The sequence below is a fragment of the Pseudorca crassidens genome, chromosome 8 (genome assembly GCF_039906515.1).
Source record: "Pseudorca crassidens isolate mPseCra1 chromosome 8, mPseCra1.hap1, whole genome shotgun sequence".
Taxonomy (NCBI): Eukaryota; Metazoa; Chordata; class Mammalia; order Artiodactyla; family Delphinidae; genus Pseudorca; species Pseudorca crassidens.
In genome coordinates, this window is record NC_090303.1 from 99,472,147 (window position 1) to 99,485,972 (window position 13,826).

At 44.5% G+C, this 13,826-nt stretch overlaps 1 protein-coding gene across 3 annotated transcripts in view; it reads left to right on the forward strand.

Moving 5' to 3' along the window:
• CNTNAP2 (contactin associated protein 2) overlaps window positions 1-13,826 on the forward strand; it is a 2,029,937-nt gene that overhangs the window by 1,850,105 nt on the left and 166,006 nt on the right. For all 3 annotated transcript variants that reach the window (XM_067747291.1, XM_067747290.1, XM_067747289.1), the window contains one exon: window positions 11,388-11,624. In XM_067747291.1, the coding sequence (XP_067603392.1) occupies window positions 11,388-11,624 (237 nt within the window). The remainder of the gene's footprint in view (window positions 1-11,387; window positions 11,625-13,826) is intronic.

The following is a 13,826-nucleotide window of genomic DNA, read 5'->3' on the forward strand; positions in this document are numbered from 1 at the left end:
GGGTGTGGATTTTTAAAATCAAAATAGAAATCATTTTAATATTAACAAAAGATTATCATAAGTATTAGGACATTTGTGGATTTTCTGGTTCTTTTCTATTAGGGTCTTAGCTGGTAAAGAAAACAGAATTTTATCAACTTAAAGAGTCAATTGTATTTTTATGTTTGGGAGTAATAAGCAATCAATGGTTACCTGATTGTTTCCTTTTAAAATTCCCAAACAAGGGACTTCCCTGGTGGTCCAGTGGTTAAGACTTCGCCTTCCAGTGCAGGGGGTGCAGGTTCGATCCCTGGTTGGGGAGCTAAGATCCCACATGCCTCGCTGCCAAAAAACTAAAATATAAAACAGAAGTAACATTGTAACAAATTCAATAAAGACTTAAATAAATAAAATTCCTAAACAGGAAGCTGGTAAACAAATCACTTTGTGGACGATGTTGGGCAGATTACTGCCCAATATCTGTTACCTTATCTGTAAAATTAGGATGATAGCATCTATCTCAAAAATGCTGTTAAATTAAATTAAATAATACATAAAAATTGCCCTTTGTGTCTGACACATAGCAGGAGTTCAGTAGAAGCTCATTTCCTTATGGCGTGTAAACGTGTATCTGGCTCCAATTCAAAAGTGTACTCACTGAATCAACAAACTTTCAATGAGTGCCTCCTTTCACTAGATTTCGCGGCTACAGCAGTGAATTATAAACAGTGCTCGTCTTCAAGGACCCTGTGGTTAAGAATTCTATTTGGCTCTTCAGATCAGCTGAGCAGGCACGAAAACATGGGATGTGTAGTGTCACGTACAGAGCAAAGAAGAAGCAACTTGCTACTTAGCAACAGAATGAATAGAATCAATAGAATGGTCCTTGTATCTGGCACAGGCACAAATTATGCAAGTAAATAAATTTACAAAGAAATAATTCCTAAAAGCCGTAGCTCCATAGCAAACGATGAAGTTAGCGGAGCAGAGGTAAAGTGAGGCAGAGACATTTGATTGGGGACAACTTTGCCTGTTAAGGCTGTTTAGCCAATTAACCAATCTATCAAAATATGCTCCCACTTGCTAAGTCAATAGAAGGGAGAAAAAACAGTAGAAATTAAGAACATCTGTTAAGCTGTAAGTCATTTAATTCTTTTGGATACATTATTCTGAATGCCTCTCATAACACTTTCATTAATAAACTTCTCTTTTAATTAATGATTATGTCTAAGTTGATGGAAGAGCATTTCTCTCAAGAAGCCCACTTTACAAAGGGAATGAGACTGAAGAAATTGTCAGCTAAGGAAGGTCAGTGCAGATCAACTAGTTAAAGAATATACTGTTGCTATAAAAAAAATTCAGATTCTATTCAACTCAATTCAAAAAATATTTATTGTGTATTTGCTGGATGCCAGGGGCTGGCTGAGGTTACCAGGCAAAGTTCTTACCCTAAAACGCTCACACTCTAGTGAGGATCCAGATGTGTAACTCAGGCATTCAGCTCCCAGCTTCCTCGCCCCTTCCGTGCCTTCCCTTTCTCTCCCCTCTCCTCCTTCCCAGGATGAAAGAGGTGAGGTGGGCCCCCTACGTTGCCTGGTTATTTGCAAAAATCTTTCTACATGGAAATATATATATATACACGCATACATGTATATATAGCCTCAAGATGGTTTTCTAAAACTATCTGTGTGTATATAAGTATCTGTGTCTGTATATACATTTTTCCCCAGGAATGGGACAATATTGTGTTACTGTTGGTTTCTTAGCTTGCTCTCATATGGTTTCAGGACTTAGTCTTTGTGTGTGCGCGTGTGTGTGTGTCTGCATATACATATATAGTGTGTGTGTGTGTGTTCATCACACAGAAATGTGGTGAAGTGTTAAAAGTGTTAAAAGTTACAGAGTCTGGATATGTAGGATATGGAGGTTCTTTGCACTAATTTTGCAACTTTTTTGTACATTTGAAATTATTTCAAAGTATAGGATTCTTCTAAAAGTTTTGAAAACAAGTGATTCAAGACCCTTTGCAGCCTCCCTTCTGCCTTCTTTCCTAGCGGCACCTTCTGCCAGCTGTCACCCCACACTTGCCACTGAATTAGACCCAACACCTAGAGCAATAGAGCTGGAGGGGTCCATCGATTAAATGCATTACATTGGAGTCATCCCAGGAAATGTTGAAATATACCAACAGGCAGGCCTTTCCCCAGACCAATTAAGTCAGAATCTCTGAGAGTTTGCCTCAGACATATTTTTCTAAAGTACAGCGAGGCTGCAACGTTCTGACAGAAGTTCCTGAACCCCAAAACGTTCCGCTTCTCTGTGCTTTGTTCACGCTTTCGTCCTCCCCAGGAGCACCCTTGCCACTTTGCGAGTCTCGAGTCTTGCAGGTACGTGGTTGTTTGTCGGTACCCGACTCAGGGTCCTCTTCCTAGCGTGTCATCCAGCCCTTCCCTCACCCACCCCTGAGACAGCCCCTCTCTCCCCTGCTGTTGCTGCCCACACACACTCTGTGATTCTAAATCTCAAGCTCTGCTCTCCTGATGGCCTCCCAACCAGCTGCGGACTCCCTCCCGGAAAAGTCTCGTGTGTTTGCTCTTGTTATCAGCATGGGCCTAGCCTAGAGTAAGAGTCCAAGAAATGTTTACCAGTTCAATGCGAACAAGGTTACATGCGTTGGACTGAAGTTATAACATAGAGCTGGGAGGGCACTTAGAAGAGCTCTGTACACTGCATGGGGCTCTTAGCAAGGAGCTGGCGCTTACCCTGACAGGAATAGTGAGTAAGGAATAGAATGGAAGGGATGAGAAGGAAGTGGAGGTGTGAAAGCCAGTAACCCAATCAGGCAAGACCACAAGCAGAGCACAGGAGGCGCAGCTAGGAAGCAGCAGGTCCAGATAGTGAGGGTAAGGAAGGTCATTCTGGGGCCTGAGTCATCATCCAACACAGAGCCTAACGACCCTGAGCACCTCAATGGATCATTTTGAATGAGTAAGGAGTGAACTAATTTTTATTATTTTTTCCTCAAATTTGGGGGGTTGGGGTCATGAAATTTTATTTAAACTATTAACTCTTTCCCCAGAAAAGTGCATACACACTTAACTTACTTTCATGTGAAGTTTCAGAAGATTTACAGATTTTCTGAAATGTCTCTAGTGACTCCCCTTCCAAATGATACCCCAAATGTTAAGAAAAGGGATGAAATTTAAGTTTAGGAGTAAAATGCTCTCCGCCCCCTCCAGTCCTTTCACCAAACTGCAGCCAGAACGATCTTTTAAAATGGCAAATCGGATTATGTCACCTCTACTTAAACCCCTTCAGGGCTGCCCATTACTTTCTATATAAAAAAATCCTCAACATGCCACTCCCTTTCTCACCAGCCTCTTCCTGCCACTTGCCCCCGAATTTTAGCCATCCTGACTTTGATTGCATTGGTCCTTAATATTCCCTCCTTCCTCAGGGCCTTTGCACATGCTCTTTTCTCTTCCTAGAATGCTTTCCCTACCCCCAAATCCCAGTTAAATCTCATTCTCCCTCAGTAATTAACTTAAATATCATTTACTCCCTGTTAAATATCTAATAGCTTCATGGCTTAAATTTATTATATTCTTTCAAATATAATAAATATTTGAAAGAAAGTATGGGAGAGCCTGGGTGCTAGCCAGATCGATATGGGTTCAGTATTCAAGATGAGAATGATTTAAAGTCCACAGCAATTCAATGACTTGCCTGACCAGGGTCATAGAGCTACTTGGTGGCAACATCAGGACTAAAACCCACACCTCTGATGCCTGCCCTCCGCTTGTACCACATTAATCCCTTATAGATGTCTCAGCTGAAGTTTGCTGCAGTGGCATCCTCATCTCCCTTGCTCTCCCCAAAACATTCTAACCTGTTAACTGCCATGTATGCCAGTAATGCTTAGTAACAGTTTCAGGAGCATGACCCTGGAAATTCTGGATGCAGACTGTCTTCCTGTTTAAGACTCTAGTAAATGTGTTCAGTACTGTTGGCTCTTAAACTCCAAGTGAGAAGGTCCCCTGGCTCCTCCATAGTCAACTCATGGAACATATAGTTTATTGATGTGTTTCCAGTAATAAACTTTACACCTGTGTCTCATGGGTAGCACATACCATTCAGGCTAAATGTATGAGATTTTTCTTTGGTATTTTTATCCTTTGTATGGATTCAGACACTTGAAATTTATTACACACAAACTGACCTGGCAGTGCCCTGACCTTTAGAAAGAATGGTGGGAAATGGCTGCAATAGACATGTATTCACCTGTGGAAACAGAACAAGTAGAGATGAACATTAACCCGTCTGCATCCAATGTTGTTGGCCCAAAATGATTATAGTAAATTAAAGAAAACAGCAAACAATCAGAATTTAAAAAGTCAGGAGGGAAATTCAGAGTGGTACACTTGGAGAGAAAAAGCAGATTTTGCCGATACAAGGCCAGGAGAGAAACTGGTTGTATTTCAGGATAGCGGGGCCTTGGGAGTAGAATAGGAAATAAGTTTAAACATAACTGAGCCTTGCAGATTGCCCTGGAAGGAACCGGGCCTGATTGAAAATCGGGAAACGTGCAGAAGGGTGACATCCAAGGTCTCTAGGAGCAGAGTTCCATAAAATTCACTTAACTTTTTTTACTCAATGATAATTAAAAAACAGTTAATGAGAGTGATCATTCTGATCACTGGAATTCAGCCATGAAAGAGTTTAATGACCTGAGGCTGGGGCTGCCGTGTCTGTTCTGCAGAAATTTCTCCTAGATTTTATAGAGGCTGAACAGAGCTTTCAGGATCCAGGGTAACTGGGACAAAGTAGAAGAGAGCTTTGGAAGGCAGGAAGGAGGAAGCAAATATTAAAGTTTGGTTACAGCAGGAGGTAAAAAGAAGGAAGCCTGCTGTTATGGGCTGAATGTTTGCATTCCCTCCCTAACCAAATTCATATGTTGAAGCCCTAAGCCCCAGTGCTGTGGTTTTGGAGGTGGAGCCTTTGGTGGTACAGTCAGCATTCATGCCTGTAGTTTCCACAGTCATAGATTCAACCAAACATGGATCAAAAATATTAGAAAAAAAAAAAAAACTCCAGAAATTTCCAAAAAGCAAAACTTGAATTTGCCATGCACCAGCAACTATTTACATAATGTTTATATTATACTAGGCATTATAAGTAATCTAGAGATGATTTAAAGTTTTCAGGAATATGTATGTAGGTTATATACAAATACAATGCCATTTTATATAAGGGACTTGGGCATCCAAGGATTTTGGTATCCGAGGGGGGTCCTGGAAGCAATCCCCCATGGATACCGAGGGATGACTATAACTGGGCTTAGATGAGGTCATGAGGGTGGGGCCCTTATAATGGGATTAGTGCCCTCAGAAGTAGAGACCAGAGAGCTAGCTCTGTCTCTGCCATGTGCACACATGGCAAGAAAATGTGTCTGCAAGCCAGGAAGAGACCTCTCACCAGGAACTGAACCAGCCAGCGCCTCAGTATTGGATTTACAGCCTCCAGAGCTGTGAGGATAGATTTCTGTTGTTTACAACACCCAGTTATGGTAATATGTTATAACAGCCTGAGCAGCCTAACACACCTGCCAAGATGGGGGCTCAGTAAAGGTGGTTTGCTTGAATGACTGGGTCAGTGACAGTGGGTGAATGCAGTTCACACAGGCTGATAGACCAACTGTGAACATCTCTTCCCAACTCCATCATCTCTTAGTGATGCCACATTGGCAGCTTGAAATCAGCCAAGGTAGGAGTGTTTACACCATGGGACTAGGCGGAGACCACAAATCAGGGTTTCCCCCCAGGAGAGCTAGCTGTGTAACGTTTACCAGCACACTCCTGAATAAGTTAGATGAAAGCCTTGTGAGAACATGGTTCCCTGGGGTTCTCACACTCACAGTACACCTTAACATTTGTTGTTGCTGTTGTTTCTGCTTTAATTACTAATACACAGTGGCACTCTTCAATTATCTTTTACTACCCATCCAGAGTGATTCAGCATTTGTAGACTCTCCTGGCAAACTAACCATCATTTAAAGCATTGTTTCTATGGGAAAATAGTTCCAAGTTGCAAGTTACTGACTTTGAAATAAACTTTTGCGAAAGAACCCATCTGTGAGTTGGGGACTTTCAATTCTGGGTCCTCAGGGGGAAGTTAGAGAACAGAAAGAATCATGTCTATTTAAAAAATACAGGTTGCAAAACATATCCTAAGTGAAAAGACCAAAGGAATAGAATTATAGAACTTGGAGGAGAAAAAGATGAGCAATTTAATTACAGGGGTGGGTGCCAGCTGTTTGTTTTTCCACTGTGAGCATCAGGGATTTGGTTAGACAAAGGGGAGAATAACCTTTGTGGTATTTTTCTGGGATGTATGGTTTGTGGATTTTATTTCAAACATTTCCAAACTTACTTTCCACAGTCAGGGGTAATTTACATATGATCCATTTTGAAGACCAAGAAATGGTTAAGACAAGATTACTTGTCTGCTTCAAGATGCCTGTGACCTTTATGATCCTAAGTCTGGCATAATTTCAAAATTTCAAAATTTTGAGACACATAACTCAACAAATCTCCTTCATAATATATCTTAGAATAACTAGACCCAAAATTTATCATTTTTTTATCCAAAAAAATTAATATCAAAAATTAAACTATCTCATATTAGTATTAAACCTTAAATCAAGCATTCGAAGTCAACTTTTTGATCATTTAATGGGGGAAAAGATGTTATTTGGGGCTTGTGAAGTAAGCATTATCTTAATTATTCATTCAGAAGGGATGGGAATATTACTTTCCTAAATGAAATTGCAGTACTCTGATTTGGCATTTCCTTAAAAAGATCTGAAACAATGAAATAACAGCTGTAATTCTGCCACTTGGAACCTTAAATGGCTCACAGCACTCCCAGGCCCCGCTTTGACAGTTGGGTTACAATGTGGTTTCAGAGCAACGCTTTTAAGCGTGGTATATCCCTTCCTCCAATACTGGCATGAATCCTTAAAGCTTCTTAACGATGGATGACTCTGAAATACACCAAAAGTATTCTCTATGGCATATTTTTTATTTGTTTATCCAAAATCCCTAGCTTTCCAAATTTCCCTTTATGATCTGCCTTGGAAGGATTGTCGCCAGTTTATTTGAGAAAAGCGTTAAGTTCTCACCCAGACAGGACCGCCCAGCAGCCCCACCGAGCGCACTATCCTCCTCCGTTCCAGCTCCCAGCACCTCAGACTCTTGTGTCCCTAAGCATCGCCTCTTACACGTGCTGATTCTCAAGACCCTCTGAGTCGGACCCTCTGAGCTAAAATCTGGGGCTGGGCCTGAGCACCAGCATTTTAACAGACTCCCAGGCCTGTTGAGAAGTGCTGTCAGGGACTCAGTTCTGCCCTCTCTCTGGGAGCAGAATACCTGGGGAGAGCCTGGCCCAAGGGAGCTTAGGATCTCACCGGCGATGCGCTGCATCTGTGGCTCAGGTGCCTGTGGTCTCCTTGGCTTTACCTGCTTCCTCAGCCTCTGCTGCTCAGAACCCCCACCCCTCCCAGGCCCAGGTGCTGCGCTCCTCAGTCTTGAGTTTCAAGGGCCCGGTACGTTTTTTCTCTCCCTGTGCATCCGCCCTGTCTGCTCGCCTCTGGCTTGGTCAAACCCTCCAGCCTTGATCTCTAGCCTTCCTCCCTCCCTCTCTCCAGGCCCCAGGTCTACCTCTTCTCTCCTGCTTGGCCCAAACCTGTTCCAAGATGCTGACCCCTGCATCCTCTGGTAGAACCTCTCTGCTGGCAAAACACACCCCTTGGTGTCTTTGCTCTGGGCGGCCTGCCTGCCTGCTGTCCCCGAATGCTCCCCGCCCCACCAGCTGCTAGACGCTGTCACATCAGCCAGTCCTAGTAATGTCCGTCTGTCCCACTAGGATCTGAACTACTGAGGGTAAGGATCACCTCTGTCTCCTTCACTGTTTTCCCAGCAGTAGTGGGAGCCTAGTGAGTCTTGTGTGAATAACTGATACTGTTAAAAAAAAAAAAAAAAAAAAGGAGCGTGTAAATTTCACCTGCGAGCACGATGCTCACATTGCAGACTCTCTGGCCCCTAAGTTTGTCTGAACGCGGCGCCCTCAGCTAGAAAGTGGCTTGTCTTCATCTTCACCTTTACGTAGCGACCCGCCTCTGGCTCTTTGGGCCCCGACTTCAATGTCTTTTCACTTGGGAAGTCTTCCTGGAGCCCTGGAGACAGGTCTGGTACCCCTGTTGTTCCAAGTGCCCCTTATATAAACCTGATCCTGTACTGAGCACACTGCCTTCTGATGATGTCTGTTAGCCTAAATTCTCCTCTAGATCAAGAGCACCTTGAGAACAAGGATTGTAACCTCAGCACCCGGCATAGTGCCGGGCATGCAGCTGGTGATCAGTTCCACTCTCTTTGCTGAGAGAGTGGAAAAGGCAGCTCAGGATCCTCTGGGCAGTAAGAGGGGGGTTCTTCTCACATAACCTACCAAGTAAACCACCATAACTCTCACCACACGTGTTCAAAGTGTCAGTGTGTCTCCCCTACACCTGCCACTGGACGTGAAGCTGAATCTGGCCTCTGTACCCCTACACCGAATTACATCTCAGAGACAGAGTTCTGGGTGAAGTAGAAAAGAATAGCTTTATTGCTTTGCCAGGCAAAGGGGGCCACAGCGGGCTAATGCCCTCAGAACAGTGTGCCCCAACCCAGGGGGGTTTGTGAGGAGTTTCACAGTCGAGGGGCGAGGTTGCTGAGAAGGATGAGGGTGCACGCAGGGTCCGCATTCCTTCAGTCCAGAGATCATCTGGTGTCAGGTGATGATGGGCGAGCTGTGACCTTCTCTGGAATGAAGAGAGCATCATCAGGTAGTTACATCTTCCATTTGGTGGGGGCCTTGATTCTGCAGAAGAGCGCAAAGATATTGTTATGTGTGTCCCCCGAGGGGGAACCAGGACCCTGCCCCAAACCTGCACTATTGTTTCTTGACTGTTCCTCCCTGGTCTCTGCATCCCCTCCCTTCCCTGATCAGCAATTGTTTGCACCTGCACTTTGGAACCCAAGGAAGGGGACACAGAAAGGCTTTTGTGCCCAGGAGCCCCACAGGGTCCTGCTCAGTTTCAGACAGAAGACTCTTGAAGGGCGTTGACGCATTTGCTGCACTTTACATCCTGGTGAGCCGTGCAGTGACCAGCGTGGATTAAGTGTCTGTTTAATCCTGTGTTTCCCGGCGAAGACACTCTAGGCATTTTGAGCAGGACAGTTCTTAATTGTGTGAGACAGTCCCACGTGTCACAAGACACTCAGCAGGCTTCACCCCCACCCACCAAATGCCAATAGTACCCTCCACGTATGCGCGCACACACACACATGCACACGCACGCGCATGCACACACACTTGCAAAAGCCCTTGGGTGGGGGTCCAGGAGGAGAACAGTACTGCCCATGGTTGAGAGCTTGTAGTTAGCTGAGCTCTTCACCACAGCTCAGTGGGAAGCAGGACGTGGCAGCCTCTGCAGCAGTGCCGGGTGGAGTGTTGCACGTGCGTGATCATGTGAGGTGGGGGTCAGGGTGGCATCTGCGGCCCTCAGTAGAAAGTGGTAACCTGTCTTTGGAATATGACTAAGTAATCTTTTTTGGACGCTTGTCATACATTCCAGGCACCAGGCTGAGTATCATCCGTGGGTTTAACCCTCACGACAGCCTGAGGCCCCAGGTTCCAGAGAGGGAAGCTGAAGCTTAGAGAGTTTCAAGCCACTGACCAAGTTAACAGGGTTGGTTAGCCACAGGTGTCTGACTGCAGACCCGGAATCACCACACTGTGCTGCTGACTCTCTCTGTGCTAGGCTTCTTTAACAAGAACAGACTTCAAAATTCCCAGAGGAAAGAATCCTCTTAAAATCGGTCCTCCCCTATTCATTATAATGTAGAGCGGATGTTTCACAAAATACACTCTGTGTAATGTTAGTTTAGTGGGATGTCAAGTCTTACGAGAGAAACGGGTTCCACGGGCAAAGAAGTTTGGGAAATGCTTTCAAGGGCACGTGCAGAAGGCAATGAAACAGTTAACTGTGAAGGCCAAGCAGACCTTGCTAGCCCCCCAGCCTTTCACAGGGAGTCAGGAGGTGCTTTTAGAACATGGAGCAAACAATGGAGAAACTGTAGCAGGAGCATATCTGCCAGGCAATGATTAAAAACTAATTAGCATTGATTAGCCCACAGGAAAAAACTGTTGAAGGATGGGTGACCTTTCTTCTAATTTCTTAATAATAATAATAGGTACTATTTATTATGTGCTAATTACTTTAATTATCTTTTGTAATTCTTACTGTTATTACCTCTCTTTCACATATAAAATGCTGAGGCCTAGAGAAGCTGGCGAATTAACTTCTAAGGCCGCATAACCAATTAAAGGCAGCACCAAATTTGAGCCCAGTTCCCTCTACCTTCATGTCTTGTGATTTTTGAAGACTAGACCCAAAGTCTCCCAGGACTTCATCAGGGTTTCACCAAGGGCTTTCCTGGGTGAACATCCAAAGCAACTCCGATCTCTCAGAAGATGCCCATGAGTTCCTTGAATTAGTGGTTCATGTGATACTGTTGCAGGAAGGGGGACCCCTTCCAGGACCCGAGAGTGGGCTCTTGTCTAACACTAGGAAATGAATTGTCCAAGGAGACACCGACAAAGCAAGAGACTTTATTGGGAAGGGGCACCTGGGCAGAGAGCAGCAGGGTAAGGGAACCCCAGAGAACTGCTCTGCCACATGGCTCGCGGCCTCAGGTTTTATGGTGATGGGGTTAGTTTCCGGTTGTCTCTGGCCAGTCATCTTGCTTGGCCCCTATTTGGTCTGACTCAGGGTCCTTCCTGATGGCGTGTGCATCGCTCAGCCAGGAGGGATTCCAGCGCGAAGGATTCTAAGAAGTTGGTCGTCTCCTCCCGGCTAGTTTTCCACAGCACCATGTTCCTTATCGGGACCTCCTGTGTGAGACAGCTCAGGGAAGCGGGTCTGGCCGAGGCGGGCGGTGTCGGTCAGCAGTTCCCTAACAATGCCACTGCCTATTCTCAGCATCTCTCTTCAACCGAAATTAGTTATTTGGTCTAAGTACTAAACGTGAAACTTTTTTCTGGTATGAGTTAACGTTTCTCAATTTAGCTACTACGTTTTAAGTGGACAGACTGCTATGCTCTGTGACACTGCTTTTTTGGTTTCGGTAGCGTATCCGTGTTGATGAAACAACGTCCATCTGCATAGACGTTCCCTTCCTGGAGTCGGTCCACCCTCCAGGAACAGCCTTAGCGGCCACGACAAAGCTCACCGTCTACCCAGGTTAAATGGTTGGTGGTATTAGCCTCGGACTTCTCACCTTTCCATTTTCTCTTTCCTTTTCAAACAGACGTGGGTGCATTTTTTGAAGAGGGGATGTGGCTGCGGTATAACTTCCAGGCGCCCGGGTCCGGTGCTAAGGAATCGGGCAGCAGGTCGGAGAACTCCCTGGACCCGCAGAATGGGGCCCCGGACCTTGCCCGCGAGGAGATCTGCTTCAGCTTCAGCACCACCAAGGCACCCTGCATCCTCCTGTACGTCAGCTCTTTCACCACCGACTTCCTGGCAGTTCTCGTCAAACCCACCGGTAAGGACGAGGATACCTAGCCTTCTGCCCTTCAGTGTTGTAATATCGGAGACCATCTCCAAATATACACTAAGCCAGGAGTGTCAGTGCGACTGAAATAGGCATCCCATTTTAGAATATACAAATGGACTTAGGATCTCTCAGAGCAATCGAAGCAGTTCTAAAGCATATAAACATGCCAGACACTGAGTCCATTTCCTCTCTGAAAACTTGAGTTCTATGACACTTGGAGTTTTAAGATCTCTTTTTTACAAATAAAAATATTTAGGTGTATCAAGGAGCAAATCTCTCTCATTTCCCAGTGAGACTGTACAGGTTGGAGGCACGGAGGCTACCTCTCTCATGGTCTTGCTCTTTAATGATTGAAGCTCTGCAGCCTTTTTTTTTTTTTTAAACATCTTTATTGGAGTGTAATTGCTTTACAATGGTGTGTTAGTTTCTGCTTTATAACAAAGTGAATCAGCTATACGTATACATATATCCCCATATCTCCTCCCTCTTGCATCTCCCTCCCACCCTCCCTATCCCACCCCTCTAGGTGGTCACAAAGCACGAGCTGATCTCCCTGTGCTGTACGGCTGCTTCCCACTAGCTATCTATTTTACGTTTGGTAGTGTACATATGTCCATGCCACTCTCTCACTTTGTCCCAGCTTACCCTTCCCCCTCCCCGTATCCTCAAGTCCATTCTCTAGTAGGTCCTGCAGCCTTTTCTGACAGCTATTTCAGTGTCATGGCATCTTAAAGATCAAGACTTTCTTCTGTGGGAACTAAAAATTATTATTATTAACCCAGTTCAGCTTGAGTGTTAATAAAATAGGAAATTCTTAAACTTCTCTGGGCAATGCTCTGTCGGTTTAAAAGATAGGTGGGAAAAAAATGTTCCTTAGGATTTTTCCCTTTCAGAAATTATTTCTGAAGAAAGAAGCCGAAAATCAGACAGATTCAGCATGAAGATGTTCATCATAGTTTATACTGTTATTTATGAAAATAAGGATTGGAAAAGACCTAGGAGTTACATTTTAGGAAAACAGTTAGTAAAAGAGGGAATCACCATTTTATGGAATATCGTGTATCCATTAAGAACAATATTTATGAAGAGTAATTAATGACATGGAGAAAATTTTTATGTAATATTATATAAAACCAAGAAAAGGCATGGTACAGCCTTGACTGTACGATATCAGTTTAGCTCTGTAAAAACGATGGACAGAAAAACAGCAGTAATGTGGGCGCAGAGTATCGTTGTTTGTTTGCGCAGTTGACTTGTCTCTGCTGGGTAATACTCTTCCACACATGTCAGATGCTCTCAGTGATCCTGTCCCTGTTCTCACCAGAAAAAAACAGTTCAACCAGGAAGTAGAAAAGCGTACACCCCTGCTCTCTGGAAGTTCACCTGTTAAGTTTCTTTCTCCTGCATCAGATTAAATAGCTGTTTAATCCATGGATGTTCTCCACCCTCATGTCCCAACCTCGCCTCAGTGAGCAGTGGGTTCTCACCTCTAGCTCGTCAAGAATGTCAGGAACATGCCTCAGTAGATGCTGTATTGTCTGCTCCTCAAGCCACTGCCACGTTAAAATCTGGTCCCAATTCTATCCAGTAACTCACGCCCCCAAGCCTGCACCGGCCCCTGCGAGCACCCACGCGTGTGTCTGTGGGCCTTTGTCATGCGCAGGGGGTTTGACTAGTCGTTTCCATATTAATGGCTACCGTGTAAGGCTGCCCGAAGCTGTGCTAAGTGTTTCACATGCATTAGTTCCCAAGAGCACACACTCTATAAGGCAGAGTCCATTCTTACCCTCTTCCTGCAGGTGGTAGACTGGAGTGCAGAGAGATTGGGTGATTTGCACACTCAGCTGGTGGTGGCACAGCTGGGATTCCTGAACCCAGGTGTCTGATGCTGGACCCAGAGTTCTCCACTGCCCTGCTTAGAGACCTCTAGAACACTCGGTGCATTTGCAAAGCATGGACAGTCGGTTTCTCTCTAATTATTGCAAGGCCGTCCTCAATTGCTAATGAAAATTTGGCTTCTTCATGCTCCAAATACTGCATTTTTTATGAATTGAGATTTAAAGCTAGAAAAATTTGAGGAACTCATTGAGGGAAAAGAAATAAATAAGGACTAAGCCAAAATGTCATTAAAATAAAATAAAAAGTTCTAACTAAATGCCCTGGCATCTCTTAAACTTAACATATCGGAAG